The sequence below is a fragment of the Paramisgurnus dabryanus genome, chromosome 7 (genome assembly GCF_030506205.2).
Source record: "Paramisgurnus dabryanus chromosome 7, PD_genome_1.1, whole genome shotgun sequence".
In the NCBI taxonomy this organism is placed as follows: Eukaryota; Metazoa; Chordata; class Actinopteri; order Cypriniformes; family Cobitidae; genus Paramisgurnus; species Paramisgurnus dabryanus.
In genome coordinates, this window is record NC_133343.1 from 1,836,386 (window position 1) to 1,852,883 (window position 16,498).

Consider the following 16,498-nt stretch of genomic DNA (forward strand, 5'->3'; position numbering starts at 1 on the left):
TGAGTTTACTCGCTTTTTTCACTACTAGAGCAAGCTCCTGATTGGTTAACGTGCCACGTTTTTCCGCCAAAGTTAAAATTTTTCAATTTGCACGTTTGCCGCGGCACCACTCAATTCGTGCCATTCGGGCAAACTAGACTCGCGAATGAGGCGGAATCGCGTCTACTGCACCGCGTTAAACGCCTCATTCGTGCCACGAGACCTCCAGATGCGCATCAATGCATCTTTACATTGACTTAATGAAATCACTCATGTTTGACGCCTCTCATGCAGCTGGTGTTAACGCAGCATTATTGTAAAAAGTTGGATTCATTTTAAATTACTTAATTTTTTTCAAAATAATTTTTCTCACTTTAACTAAAAAATGTAAGTTGATAAAGCTTAATTTATTAGGTGTTACAAATTAAAAGACTTTATAAAAGTTTTTTCACCCTTTAATTTTTCACTTAAAGCTAGGATAGGTAATGTTTGAGAGCTAGCAAAATTAGAAAATGGCACCTCTTCTAAGCTACACCCCCTCTCGTTAGCACTCCGTCCAAAGCTACGCCCCCACAAACATGAACGCGCATCCACAGTCGGAGTCAGCTGCAGGTCACAGGAAAACCGAGTATTTCAACACATTATAGGCATCAACCAAACGACTTCATGTCTCATTCACCTGTAACTCAACTGATTTACACCGACAGAGAATCTAATGTTAGCATTGGGCTAATACTAGCTACAAAAATAGCTACGTTGCCTAACGTAACATTTATCATGGAAATAACAAATCCCCCCGAAGCAAAACAAATTATTACCTGTTCAGCAGAAAGACCGCAACCTCGGCATCGCTTTTCAGGCCCTTCAGCTCCCTCAGTTGTCTCCACCGTTCAAATGCTCCACCGATGTTTACGCGAGTTTGTCCTCTGGCTTTATCCAGTACCTGTTTAGTTGCAGCCTTTTCTGCCTCAGATTTTCTTTTTCTAGGTTTTTTATTAGGGCGAGCAGTTACCAGCAAAGCTGGCAGTGGTAGTTTTGGCTGCTTTTTATCTTCCATTGTGCCGGTGCCGCAAACTCCTGCTTACTCGGTGTAGTGTTCAGGGTGACGATGACGTGATTAGTTCACGCAGGGCAGCGCGCGCAGTGGGGCTGGGCCACGAGACATGAAGGCATCTGATTGGTTCTTTACACACGCACCGAATGGCAGTGATTGGTCGGAGTTTTTACTGTCCTGCAGCTGCTACAGAGGTCTGATTGTTTTCATTCCGTTTTCTGAACACATAATGTATTGACTACTCTCAGGATAGAAGGACCATTTCACCCAGTATAATAAAAAATGTATCTGAACAGGATTACCTACGCTAGCTTTAAAGTTAGAAAATTGTAATTGATAAAATGGTAATTTTTAAGTGTTAAGTAAACTTTTTTTTATACTTTTTACAGTGTAAATGCACACCAGTCCCTCCAGAAAAATGCAACTATGCGATCGCATGATTCAATGCATAATCAGCCAAAGTCCGCAGATTCATGTGGGGGCCGCATTTTTTAAAATATGCCGCACTTTTGCCACATAAATTGCAGATTCCCGCTCGCAAAATATGCAGGGCCTGAATGATGTCACAATTCGTAGCAAAAAGTCACATATATCTTAGCAAAAAGTTGAAAAATGTTGCATTTACTTCACACATGCGCAGCCATGTCCCGTGTTGTCATGGGAATGTTGGGAAGTGAAAATTGCATAAATATCCCATCGGACCCTTTTCAGTGGTCACGATCCACTTGTTTGGTGTACACCAAGGTTTGGGTGACAGTATTCACACTTACTGATCCACACTAACGAAGCAATCGCAGAAGAGTTTGATTAAATCAAACCAAATATGCCAAGTGTGAACACACTCAAAAAGGCTGTAAAGAACCTGTATGCTATCCATCCTCATCATTTACATTCAATTACATCTAGCATCTACATTTAATTCTTAAACTTTTGTGCACCCATGAAATCCTCAATGTACTGTAAGTATAGTCAAGCGTTCTCACACATTCAGCTTGAATATCTGATTGTGTTTATTTTATTAGGTCCCTCTGTTTATATGGTAAAATGCTACACATAATTTTGGGATGAGTGCTGGTTTAAAGCTCTGTAAACAATACATGTGCAGATGTTTATAACTATGATGGAGGTATGTTTGCTTGTGTTTATGAATAAGATGCTTTAAGTATTTACACATACTGAAGAAAAGGGGGGATGTTTCTGTGTGTGGGCGATCAGAGTTTGGGGTGACCCCCTGATGGAGGCTGAGACCCCCTGATGGACGAACAGCTTCAGGGCTTTCTGCTGGATTAAAGTCTTGTGTTCAATTCAGCCGAGCCCAGCTGAATCTACAACCCACAGCACCCACAGCTGTCTCTCTGACTGTCTGACCCTGTCTCTTTGTCTGACGGTCTCTCTCTCTATCCGTCTGTCTTTCTGTGTCTGACTTTCTGTCTGTCTGTCTCTCTGTCTTTCTCGCTGTGTGACAGTCTTTCTGTCTCTCTGACTTTCTGTCTGACTGCCTGTCTGTCTTTCTATTTGTCGATTGTCTTTCTGTTTGTCTGACTGTCTCTGTCTTTCTGTCTCTCTATTTGTCTAATTGTCTCTTTGTCTGTCTCTCTATCTGTCTGTCTGTTTGACTGACTGTCTCTCTGTATGTCTGATTGTACCTATGTCTGTCTGTCTCTCTATTGGTCTGTCTGACTGACTGTCTCTCTGTATGTCTGATTGTGCCTCTGTCTGTCTCTCTGTATGTCTTTCTGTCTGTCTGACTGTCTCTCTGTCTGTCTGATTGTACCTCTGTCTGACTGTCTGTTTGTCTGACTGACTGTCTCTCTGTATGTCTGATTGTCTTTTTGTCTGTCTCTCTATCTGTCTGGCTGACTGACTGTCTCTCTGATTGTCTCTTTGTCTAACTGTCTTTCTGTTAGTCTGTCTGTTTGTCTCTCTATCCGTCTGTCTAACAGTCTTTCTGTCTCTCTGACTTTCTGTCTGACTGCCTGTCTCTCTATTTGTCTGATTGTTTTTCTGTCTGACTGACTGTCTCTGTCTTTCTGTCTCTCTATTGGTCTGACTGCCTGTGTCTCTATTTGTCTGATTGTCTTTATGTCTGTCTCTCTGACTGACTGTCTCTGTATGTCTGATTGTACCTCTGTCTGACTGCCTGTCTGTCTCTATTTGTCTGATTGTCTTTCTGTCTGACTGACTGTCTCTGTCTTTCTGTCTCTCTATTGGTCTGACTGCCTGTGTCTCTATTTGTCTGATTGTCTTTATGTCTGTCTGACTTACTGTCTCTCTGTCTGTCTTTCTATTGGTCTGTCTGACTGTATGTCTCTCTATCGTTCTGTCGAACTGTCTGTCCCTCTGACTCTGTATTTGTCTGTCTGATTGTCTCTTTGTCTGTCTGAGTCAGACATACAAAGAGACAATCAGACATACAGAGAGACAGTCAGTCAGACAGACAGTCTGACTGACTGTCTCTCTGTATGTCTGATTGTCTCTCTGTCTGACTGTCTCTCTATTTGTCTGGTTGTCTTTATGTCTGTCTCACTGACTGTCTCTGTCTTTCTGTCTCCATTGGTCTGACTGACTGTCTCTCTTTTTGTTTGATTGTCTCTTTGTCTGTCTCTCTATCTGTCTGTCTGACTGTCTCTCTGTCTGACTGCCTCTATATTTGTCTGGTTGTCTTTATGTCTGTCTGACTGACTGTCTGTCTTTCTATTTGTCGATTGTCTTTCTGTCTATCTATTGGTCTGACTGCCCATCTCTCTATTTGTCTGATTGTCTCTTTGTCTGTCTCTCTATCTGTCTGTCTGTCTGTTTGACTGACTGTCTCTCTGTATGTCTGATTGTACCTATGTCTGTCTGTCTCTCTATTGGTCTGTCTGACTGACTGTCTCTCTGTATGTCTGATTGTGCCTCTGTCTGTCTCTCTGTATGTCTTTCTGTCTGTCTGACTGTCTCTCTGTCTGTCTGATTGTACCTCTGTCTGACTGTCTGTTTGTCTGACTGACTGTCTCTCTGTATGTCTGATTGTCTTTTTGTCTGTCTCTCTATCTGTCTGGCTGACTGACTGTCTCTCTGATTGTCTCTTTGTCTAACTGTCTTTCTGTTAGTCTGTCTGTTTGTCTCTCTATCCGTCTGTCTAACAGTCTTTCTGTCTCTCTGACTTTCTGTCTGACTGCCTGTCTCTCTATTTGTCTGATTGTTTTTCTGTCTGACTGACTGTCTCTGTCTTTCTGTCTCTCTATTGGTCTGACTGCCTGTGTCTCTATTTGTCTGATTGTCTTTATGTCTGTCTGACTTACTGTCTCTCTGTCTGTCTTTCTATTGGTCTGTCTGACTGTATGTCTCTCTATCGTTCTGTCGAACTGTCTGTCCCTCTGACTCTGTATTTGTCTGTCTGATTGTCTCTTTGTCTGTCTGAGTCAGACATACAAAGAGACAATCAGACATACAGAGAGACAGTCAGTCAGACAGACAGTCTGACTGACTGTCTCTCTGTATGTCTGATTGTCTCTCTGTCTGACTGTCTCTCTATTTGTCTGGTTGTCTTTATGTCTGTCTCACTGACTGTCTCTGTCTTTCTGTCTCCATTGGTCTGACTGACTGTCTCTCTTTTTGTTTGATTGTCTCTTTGTCTGTCTCTCTATCTGTCTGTCTGACTGTCTCTCTGTCTGACTGCCTCTATATTTGTCTGGTTGTCTTTATGTCTGTCTGACTGCCTGTCTGTCTTTCTATTTGTCGATTGTCTTTCTGTCTATCTATTGGTCTGACTGCCCATCTCTCTATTTGTCTGATTGTCTCTTTGTCTGTCTCTCTATCTGTCTGTCTGTTTGACTGACTGTCTCTCTGTATGTCTGATTGTACCTATGTCTGTCTGTCTCTCTATTGGTCTGTCTGACTGACTGTCTCTCTGTATGTCTGATTGTGCCTCTGTCTGTCTCTCTGTATGTCTTTCTGTCTGTCTGACTGTCTCTCTGTCTGTCTGATTGTACCTCTGTCTGACTGTCTGTTTGTCTGACTGACTGTCTCTCTGTATGTCTGATTGTCTTTTTGTCTGTCTCTCTATCTGTCTGGCTGACTGACTGTCTCTCTGATTGTCTCTTTGTCTAACTGTCTTTCTGTTAGTCTGTCTGTTTGTCTCTCTATCCGTCTGTCTAACAGTCTTTCTGTCTCTCTGACTTTCTGTCTGACTGCCTGTCTCTCTATTTGTCTGATTGTTTTTCTGTCTGACTGACTGTCTCTGTCTTTCTGTCTCTCTATTGGTCTGACTGCCTGTGTCTCTATTTGTCTGATTGTCTTTATGTCTGTCTCTCTGACTGACTGTCTCTGTATGTCTGATTGTACCTCTGTCTGACTGCCTGTCTGTCTCTATTTGTCTGATTGTCTTTCTGTCTGACTGACTGTCTCTGTCTTTCTGTCTCTCTATTGGTCTGACTGCCTGTGTCTCTATTTGTCTGATTGTCTTTATGTCTGTCTGACTTACTGTCTCTCTGTCTGTCTTTCTATTGGTCTGTCTGACTGTATGTCTCTCTATCGTTCTGTCGAACTGTCTGTCCCTCTGACTCTGTATTTGTCTGTCTGATTGTCTCTTTGTCTGTCTGAGTCAGACATACAAAGAGACAATCAGACATACAGAGAGACAGTCAGTCAGACAGACAGTCTGACTGACTGTCTCTCTGTATGTCTGATTGTCTCTCTGTCTGACTGTCTCTCTATTTGTCTGGTTGTCTTTATGTCTGTCTCACTGACTGTCTCTGTCTTTCTGTCTCCATTGGTCTGACTGACTGTCTCTCTTTTTGTTTGATTGTCTCTTTGTCTGTCTCTCTATCTGTCTGTCTGACTGTCTCTCTGTCTGACTGCCTCTATATTTGTCTGGTTGTCTTTATGTCTGTCTGACTGACTGTCTCTGTCTTTTTGTCTTCATTGGTCTGGCTGACTGTCTCTCTTTTTGTCTGATTGTCTCTTTGTCTGTCTCTCTATCTGTCTGTCTGGCTGACTGACTGTCTCTCTGATTGTACCTCTGACTGTCTCTCTGTATATCTGATTGTCTCTCTGTCTGTCTTTCTATTGGTCTGTCTGACTGTATGTCTCTTTATCGGTCTGTCGGACTGTCTCTCTGACGCTCTATTTTGTCTGTCTGATTGTCTCTTTGTCTGTCTGACTGACTGTCTCTCTGTATGTCTGATTGTCTCTGTCTGTCTGTCTCTCTATCTGTCTGACTGTCTCTGTTTCTCTATTTGTCTGTCTGATTGTCTCTCTGACGCTCTATTTTGTCTGTCTGATTGTCTCTTTGTCTGTCTGACTGACTGTCTCTCTGTATGTCTGATTGTCTCTGTCTGTCTGTCTCTCTATCTGTCTGACTGTCTCTGTTTCTCTATTTGTCTGTCTGATTGTCTCTCTATTGGTTTGTCTGACAGTCTGTTTCTGTTTCTCTGACTGTCTGTCTCTTGGTATGTCTTATTTTCTGTTTTACTGACTGACTTTTTCTCTGTCTGTCTGTCTGACTCTCTATTTGTCGGTCTGATTGTCTTTCGGTCGGTCTGACTTTCTCTCTATCTGTCTGTTTTCTTCTCAGGATAGTTTTATGTGACTCAGACAGACTTTGATCAGACTTCTGCATTCTCCTCTATAGACTCTTTCGTGTCTAAACAACACAGATCAGTCCATCTCTTATCCACAGAATACCATTAAAATCTTCCCTTCACTTTAAACTGTATTCTCATTTCCCACAGTAACAACAACAACATTGAAGACACTGTTGGTAACTTTCTGCTAGAAGCACAAGGACTCTTTTATCCACACTGATGATGGTCCCTCTTTGATTTTGATGCTATCAGAGAGAAAGAGAGAGAGAGGGAGTGATGGAGAGAGATTGTGTCTATGAAGAAGCCCCAGACTAATTATTGAAACCATCGTCTTTCCTCAATTTGTTTCATGTCAGGCCAGAATCATTTGTTATATTCTGTCGTATATTAAGTGGTGACTTGTTTAAGAGAAGTCATCATAGATCATATTCATTTTACAATTTATCTTTTGTAAACAACTTTAACTTCTCCAAATTAAAACCTCTCTCACATAATTTCTTAATTAAAATTTTTGAAACAAAAGATGTTTTATGTTTCTCTTATTATCTCTTTAACCACATCCCCTCCAACCATACAGAGATCTGGCTTTATTACAATGTTCTTCAACCCTGGTCCTCGAGGATCCCCTTCCAAAGATTTCAGACTACTTTACACATGGGCGGCTAATTTCGTAAACAGACATCTTAAACTCCCCTGTTTAGAAAGTAACTTCGTGCACACATGTCAGTTTTCAGAAAAGTGTTCATTGACATGTACCCGTGGTCGCACTTTTGACGTAGGTGCGAGCTCTGGCGCATAATGTGCCGTTGGCTGCCTAAATATCCGTTTGTCTCAGTTTACATGCAAGCGTGCAAACGAAGATTTTCAAAATCTCCACTCTGGCCGGAGTGGCAGATTAGTTGGTTCAGGTGTTTTAAGTAAAGAGACATCTAAAACTTTCTGGAAGGGGGTCCTCGAGGACCAGGGTTGAAGAACAGTGCTTTATTATACAACAATTCAAAAAAGAAAGAAAGAAAGATAAAGTCTGTAAAGTTTATTCCTGCTTCTAGTGACTATCAGTGGCTTTCATTCCACAATCTGCACTTGAAAATGTTTGTGAATAACATTCAGGTGTGATAGAGCGAGTGAGCGAGAGAAAGAGAGAGAGAGAGTGGGGGGTGAGCGGGCGAGCAAAGTTTTTAAACACATTCCAGGCAGTCTGCGCCAGGAAATTCTCTCTCTCTCTCTCTCTCTCTCTCTCTCTCTTTCTCTCTCTCTCTCTCTCTCTCTCTCTCTCTCTCGCTCTCTCTCTCTCTCGCTCTCTCTCTCTCCCTGATATGTTTAAAAAAAACTGAACTGTACTAAAGGAAATGAAAGAGTTTAGGGAGGTTGATGTAGTGGTCGTTTTGTCTGTCCGTGTGTGTGTGTGTTTGTGTGAAGGGAGGTCCTGATTTGCCACTGAGAAAAGTATGAAAACCCTTCAGGGGGATTTCCTCTGAAAGAAAGACCTCCTCCTCCTCCTCCTCCTCCTCTCTGTCTTTACTTTCTCTCGTTCTCTCTCTCTCACGCTGAAAAGCTCTTTACAGTCAAGACAAAACAGCGCAGTGAGCCGACAACAGAGCGCTTCACATTTCGTGCATTTTTGGAGGCGTTCTGCCCTCGCACAAACTTGCAAACTTGCTACACAATGGCTGTCGTCCACTGCAATCCAAATGTAACAGCACAGACGCCCTGGATTCACCTCTGGATGTAAGGAAGCATGGGAACGATGCCCGTTTATCTCCAGAACTAAACTGGGAGTTTGTTTTGTTGGAGGATGACAGCTCAGTAGAAGTATCCTGTCGTCAAGATGGTAAATATAATTAGTTTAGATTGTTTTTTCTGATAGCTGACTGGTGTTGGGAAATAAATTAGATGCATTCACATGCTCAGTATGTTTTGTCACTCTTTGTAATGAATGTTACTGGTCAAAAAGACAATGTTTTACTTTATAAATGGCAAAATGTAAGCGTTTAAAAGAGACAAACTGACTTAAGATCAACTACAGTATCTTTTTTCTAACCCTGAACTCAAGATATCTCGCATGCACTTGTTTAGACTAGACAAAGAAGATGTGTAGATAAAACTCAAATGAACATATGCCTTCGGATTTATTGTGTCCACCTTTTGCTTCAATGACAACACCCAAGCTGACATGGACAAGTTTAAGCATCATGTGTGTTTAAATAGATAGTAGTCATTTGATCATTAACATCAGGGGTCTCATTTATAAAGCATACGTGGCTGAAAAAACGTACATATGCCAGTTATCATGCAAAGTTCGTGATCTATAAAAACAAACTTTATTGGAGAATGGGCTTGCAGGAAGGGATATGAGGATGATTGGTGTACGCACACTTGCAGGTGATCTGTGATTTATAAAGGGAACATTTTGATAAAGTCGTAATATTTTTTAGCTTTTATTTTACATACATCTGAACTTTTTAATGACTATAAAGTTTAAAAAGTTTTTAAGTAAAGATTTTGAATGTGATGTTAAAGATTCGGAGTCGTCTCAATGCACGAGATGCTCGACTGCAAGAGCTGTGATCGTTTAGCACATGACCCACATCTCTGTTTCTTTCTGAACATCTGATGATGTTTCGTACGGCCTCCACAATCTGTCTGTAGTTTTATTTGAGTTATTTCATCATGTGTACTTTAACATGCAGATGTAGAGACATATGCAGTACGTCGGCGGAGTTTATAACTGGAATGTAAACATGCAAAGCCAAAAAAAATTACTACAGCCTTCACAACACGCCCTCAGAAATAACATCTCACATCATTACAATTATATATATTCTGTCATACAGTCATCAACTGGTGGTTTCATTGGCTTATATGGGAAACCAAATGATTCCCTTGATAGTTGTTTATGTCTTAAAAATATGCAAATGAAATCTTTATGTCAAATATAGAGCACCACAGTCAGGTTCGTGAATTTTCTCCATAGACAAATATGTTTTTAATGATAGGGTATAAACTTACAGAAGCACTAACTCTGAAGTTAAGTGATGGTGTTTGCTTCGGTAGAAGACAGTGTGATGTCAACTTCATTTAAATATATGAAGTGATAAACTATGCAACTATAATCCTAAAGAGATTTCCACCAATCACCAGAGGATTCACTGTTACCATGGTAATATAAGTATAGTGACAGCATACTCTCACAAAACACTATGAATGAAACAATAGGATGAGCCGGATTTTACGAGAATTCGTACATATTTTACAAGTTGGCTAAATCGTATAAATTCGTACGAAGTCAATTGTGCAAAAGTGTATGATTATCAGTAAGTGCATTTACATGCACAGAATAAGGAAATAACTATCAAAAATCAGGTTATTATAGAAACCGGTTCATGCGTTTACATGCAAATCAATAACCCGGCTATGCAGAAACATGCGTTTACATGGGATTTAGAGATTTGTCAGGTTTCTTGTCAACGCCTAATAGTCGTTAAAAGCCATTGGGAAATCTGTTTTGCGCAGTCTGCAGAACCTGTAAATTTAACCTAAGCTGTAATTTTCGCAGTTTCTCTGCCAACTACTTTAACATCTGAATGCAAACTTTTATGCGCTAACTTTTTGCGCTAACTGAAAGATAAACATCGCACACGGAGACATGCACACATGAACAAAACTACTGGAAAGCCGGTTAAGGTGTTTACATGCAATGTGAAATCGGAGTAATGAGCAAAAAACTACGGTGCCGATCAATTTTTGCTTACGCCATTCACAGGCTTTCCACGATAAAAGAAAACAGTTTGTCAGTTTATGAAGCATAATCGGCGTAAGATGGGGCGTGCAAACCAATAATGAAACTCCAACCCTAACGTCACATGGGGAAAAGGCAAATCGTACATAAATTTATAAAATATGGTCGTGCAAATAAATAGGAATTACGATTATAAAATACGCACGAATTACCATGAGATAGCATCGATCAAGCCCGCCTCTTTCAATAATATTGCAATATTACACGTCGCAATAATATCACCATATATAATATTGCAATAAACTAAAAAAGCAAAATGTATGTTTTATAATACTATCCGGATCGATGACTCAAAAATAGTTTTATACTCTACTGCTCTGAATCGATCACATCATCTGTGCTCCTGTATATCCCAGTGGTAAAACATTACATTAGCATCACCAAATGCCATGGGTAATCACACTGATATATGTTCAAGTCTTCATTATTGTGGTAAGTTTCATTTTAGCTTGTAATTTGATGCAATAGAAACGGGGCGTGACGTAATGATTGGTGTGGTTGATTGGTCGCGCGGGCGATTGGGTGGAAGTTTGATACCGCAGCTCCACCTCTGGCTCCACGGACGATTCCTTCTGCGCATGCCTTGGCTCCAAACTGACGTTTTTACGTAACATGGCGGCGACCGTGGTCGGACATTTTTGGCTTCAATTCATTACAATGGTGGGAGGCGACGTCACGTCGTCCATCTTTTTTTTACAGTCTATGGTACGAACCCAGGGAACACACGTGCTGATAATAATGTATACTTTGTAATGAACTGTAAGTCGCCTTGGATAAAAGCTTCTGCCAAATGAATAAATATAAATCTGAGGAGTCTAATGTCTTTCGTTTTATTTGTAATGTTGAGTTTGGTTTAAGCCGCGCTGAAGAATCTTTTGAAATCTCTTTGGAGAAAATAAATGGGGAAAAACAAAAATGGGCTGGCACTGTTGTGCTCAATTCTTTTAAAGTCAGTGAATGAGTCCTGTACACACCCACTTTAATATAATTGACTATGGCTGTATAATGTGTACAGTAGATCAGGTCTTGCTAAAGCAATGCGTGTACACGTTACAGTAAACGTCTTAATGTGTTTGGTACACATGAATGTGCTGTACAGAATGTGAAACATGCAGGTGCAGATTCATGATTAAGAACTAGGTTTTAGATATTTTAGGACAATTAAGTCGTTTTACAAACATACTGATGCGCATTTTGCGACAAAACAACGTCACTGATATATGTTAAGGTATGTCAATGCAAAATGTTTAAATTGAGCCAGCTTTAAAATGCAATTTTGTCCGGATTTTTGGGAGATATGTTCGGTGTGTTTTTTTGGGAGAGCTGCACACCTGCACGCTTGTTTTCATAGTATGGTTAAAGTGAGAGCCTGACGGCTGGACGAAAACAACATTAGACCAAACCCTCACATTCACACACAAACAACCCTCTCGCTGTGCTCGGGCCGTTACGACCTCTGACAGACCTTGACAACACCAATAACATGCAAGTACAAACATTAACACAAAACAGTCATGCATACACACACCTTACCACTGAACGCACACACATGTACACACGACTCATGGCTGCTATCCGGTATGCTCGGTTTTAAACCAGATGTCCACATATGTGAAATTATTGCTGTCAAAGTAACACTGCAGAAATCCCCTGCTTAAAGTCCCAAAATAACAGGAATTCTGGGAGAGATTTGTGCAGACCGGTTAAAACTGGTGTAGTGATCTGTCTACATTGACAGCATCCTAACTTCTGGACAGTTTTGAGTGTTTTGGCATTTGCATATTGCTAAGCTAATAAAGCATAAAATACAAAGCATTTATAAAGCACTGTACCTATAGTTTTGGTATAATAGTCTTTGTGTTAGTGTAAATACTTGCTAGCTTCTGGAACAGAGCCCTGATGTGGTTAAACAGGTTTGTTTTGGCATGGCCAAAAGAGGTACTGTCAGTTTGACAGATTAAAGGAATAGTTCAGCATAAAATTATCCCACATTTTACATTCTAGGTGTATATGACTTTCCTCTTTCTGCCAAACACAGTCAGATTTATATTAAATAATATCCTGGCTCTTTTCAGCTTCATAAAGGCATTGGATAGTGCCCCATTTTAAAGCTCTGTGATATCAAGCATCCAGGCTTGTGAATATGCATAAAGCCATTGTTTTTGTCTCGGAAGACATTTAATAACTGTATGGATTAGATTTTGATGGATGGATGCACTTTTGGAGGCTTTAAAAATGGGGCACTATCCAATACCATTATAAAGTTGAAAAGAGCCAGGATATTATTTAATACAACTCTGACTGTGAAAGAAAAAAAGTCTTATACACTAAGTGGGTGAGTAAAATGTGGGATTTTTTTTATTCTGGACCGGACTATTCCTTTAAGCACAAAACATAAACTAGAAAGGAACAGAAAACCGATTTTTCTAGCAAAGCTATCATGAGGATAACCACACAACCTATAACATGTCATAAAACGTCCTGCCAAGACTCTTACTGGCGGCTTTTATGCTTTTTTATCATATTAGAGAGGATGAACCGCAGCTGGCCTGTGATGTGTATTTTGTTTTCTTTGACCCCTCTCAGTTTCTGTCACGCACACAGAGACGGCTCGGCCTGATTTACTTCTGCTCTTCATTAGGATGTTACTCGTGGTCCAGATGTTCACTCGGTTGGTGTCTCAAACAACATCTAAGAAAAGCACTTTCTATATGGCATGTTCCAAAGCCAGGTTTAAGACAGCTTTGCCAAAACCAAGAACAATGACGATTCTTTCCGTTCTCTTTGCCACCTGACATAATGTCTGAATGCTCAATGTGATTTACTTCATCTTTATGATTTAATGACATGAATAATATTTCCTGCTGCGATCGATCGACACCTCGATGATGGAAAAGGTGTAGACGTTCCGAATTGTAGGAAAATGTAAGCGATGCGTGTATGCGATTGTTAAGGTATGTTCATGGTCGTTTGTGTCTCGAGTTGATAATATTTATTTTGGAAATAAGTTCATTGACCCTCAATCAAAATCTAATGAAATGTGATATAGTTTGGAGGCAGTTTTGCGGTCTTGGATCTCAGTGAGAAACCACAGAGCATTGTTTCATCTGCAGGGTAAACTGGGGAGAACATCAATAAGATATACGAGTTGTAAAACGAGTTGAGAAAGACCTGTTCGTGAATGCCGAAGGTGATGCACGACTCTGCTGAGATTAAATAGGTTGTGAAAATAAATGCGCAAACTATGTATGTGATTTATGAACCTAAAGGATTATTAGGAACACCATACTAATACGGTGATTAACCCCCTTTGACTGCCTTAATTCTACGTGGCATTGATGCAACAAGGTGCTGAAAGCATTCTTTAGAAATGTTGGCCCATATTGATAGGATAGCATCTTGCAATTGATGGAGATTTGTGGGATGCACATCCAGGACACAAAGTTCCCGTTCCCCCACATCCCAAAGATGCTCTATTGGGTTGAGATCTGGTGACTGTGGGGGCCATTTTAGTACAGTGAACTCATTGTCATGTTCAAGAAACCAATTTGAAATGATTTGAGCTTTGTGACATGGTGCATTATCCTGCTGGAAGTAGCCATCAGAGGATGAGTACATGGTGGTCATAAAGGGATGGACATGGTCAGAAACAATGCTCAGGTAGGCTGTGGCATTTAAACAATGCCCAATTGGCACTAAGGGGCCAAAAGTGTTCCAAGAAAACATCCCCCACACCATTACACCACCACCACCAGCCTGCACAGTGGTAACAAGGCATGATGGATTCATGTTCTCATTCTGTTTACGCCAAATTCTGACTCTACCATCTGAATGTCTCAACAGAAATCGAGACTCATCAGACCAGGCAACATTTTTCCAGTCTTCAACTGTCCAATTATGGTGAGCTTGTGCAAATTGTAGCCTCTTGTTCCTATTTGTAGTGGAGATGAGTGGTACCCGGTGGGATCTTCTGCTGTTGTAGCCCATCCACCGCAAGTTTGTGCGTGTTGTGGCTTCACAAATGCTTTGCTGCATACCTCGGTTGTAACGAGTGGTTATTTCAGTCAAAGTTGCTCTTCTATCAGCTTGAATCAGTCGGCCCATTCTCCTCTGACCTCTAGCATCAACAAGGCATTTTCGCCCACAGGACTGACGCATACTGGATGTTTTTCCCTTTTCACAACATTCTTTGTAAACCCTAGAAATGGTTGTGCGTGAAAATCCCAGTAACTGAGCAGATTGTGAAATACTCAGGCCGGCCCGTCTGGCACCAACAAACATGTCACGCTCAAAATTGCTTAAATCACCTTTCTTTCCCATTCTGACATTCAGTTTGGAGTTCAGGAGATTGTCTTGACCAAGACCACGTGATTGGTTGATTAGATAATTGCATTAATGAGAAATTGAACAGCTGTTCCTAATAATCCTTTAGGTGAGTGTACATAGAGAAAGAAAATAATGCAAAATAAAAACAAAGAGGATGAAAGAAAAAAGATACGTTTAAATACACTAAGAAATAAAGTCTCCAGAACATAATTTTATACTGTAGGACAGAGGTTTTCAAACTGGGGTCCGGGGACCCCCAGAATGTTCGAAGGGGACCCCAAAAATTTCAGAGATCACAGACAAAGCAAAATTAAAAAAAAAAAAAACACACTACTATATAGGCTATTTTTGGAAACAATCTTCTGTCTTTATTATACTTTTTATCTAACAGATTTTAAATGGTTAATGCATAAAAAAAATGGATGGTTGTCCCTCGCATAAGGTTTATCAAATTTGGGGGTCCTTGCCATAATAAAGTTTGAAAACCTCTGCTGCAGCAGAAATATCTTAGCGTTGTGCATTGTTAGTAAAGCAAAATAATCTTTCACATCTTTTGATGATGACATCAGCAAGGTTGTGTGGCCAATTAAACTCAGTGCCTGCCTAATTTGACTACAAGTGACCGATAAATTTGCAGTGTTTTGCTGCAAATTCTTCGGTCACTTAGTAGTCAAATTAGGCAGGTGCCAACGTGGACAGGTCGTGTGATCATCCACAAAAACTACGAACAAAACAATGCAAGGTTATCAAATGATTCAGACTGCATTAAACACAGATTCACTAAAGCTAATGGACCACAGTTTATTTTCTGTGATTAAGCATGAAACATTCAATTTGAAATAAGTTTTCCTAATGTACTGCTTACATGAAGAACATCAGGAACAGTTTTTAAATCTGGATAAACAGCCCTCAAACATGATGCAGTGAACAATGAATTTCAAATAGGATGTTTCTTCGCTTAACCTAACCTAAAAACCTCAATTTGGAAGCTCATAGCAAAACAAGTGAAGAGAGAAATGCGATCCAAGTCAGATGTTGTGGATGTTTGTCTGGTGAGAGTGGGCAGTGGTCGAAGAAAACTCTTGTGTGTTACGCTGTGAATGCCGAACATTGTGCCAAACTCCCTCTGTGTGGAGTTAAACTACAGTGGCCCGGAGACAAAGACAACACTGTCTTCCGAGGAAAAGACGGAGTGAGGAAAAGGCGTGCTGGAAGCAAGACGAGAAGTTGCTGGAATCTGACAGCCGAAATGAGAAACTTTCAAAGCCTTCAAAATCAATTTAGATCAGCGTTTCTCTCAGGATCACCAAAGGACTTTTTAAACCCTGCTAAAAAAACCAGCATTGCTGGTCACCAGCATAAGGTATGTTTTGCATGCTGGGACCAGCTTGGGATGCTGGTCCAGCATTATGTGCTGGACCAGCATTAGGTGCTGGCTGCTGGTGTGCTGGCCGACCAGCATTAGGTGCTGGCTGCTGGTGTGCTGGCCGACCAGCCTGGGCTGCTGGCTGCTGGTGTGCTGGCCGACCAGCCTGGGCTGCTGGCTGCTGGTGTGCTGGCCGACCAGCCTGGGCTGCTGGCTGCTGGTGTGCTGGCCGACCAGCCTGGGCTGCTGGCTGCTGGTGTGCTGGCCGACCAGCCTGGGCTGCTGGCTGCTGGTGTGCTGGCCGACCAGCCTGGGCTGCTGGCTGCTGGTGTGCTGGCCGACCAGCCTGGGCTGCTGGTGTGCTGGCCGACCAGCCTGGGCTGCTGGTGTGCTGGCCGACCAGCCTG

The 16,498-nt window shown here is 41.2% G+C and overlaps 1 protein-coding gene across 1 annotated transcript in view; it reads left to right on the plus strand.

The window, feature by feature from the left end:
- The first annotated feature begins 8,012 nt into the window (after positions 1-8,012).
- quob (quattro b) overlaps positions 8,013-16,498 on the plus strand; it is a 52,947-nt gene continuing 44,461 nt past the window's right edge. The window contains exon 1 of the mRNA XM_065293872.2: positions 8,013-8,431. Within this exon, the coding sequence (XP_065149944.1) occupies positions 8,429-8,431 (3 nt within the window). The 5' untranslated portion in view covers positions 8,013-8,428. The remainder of the gene's footprint in view (positions 8,432-16,498) is intronic.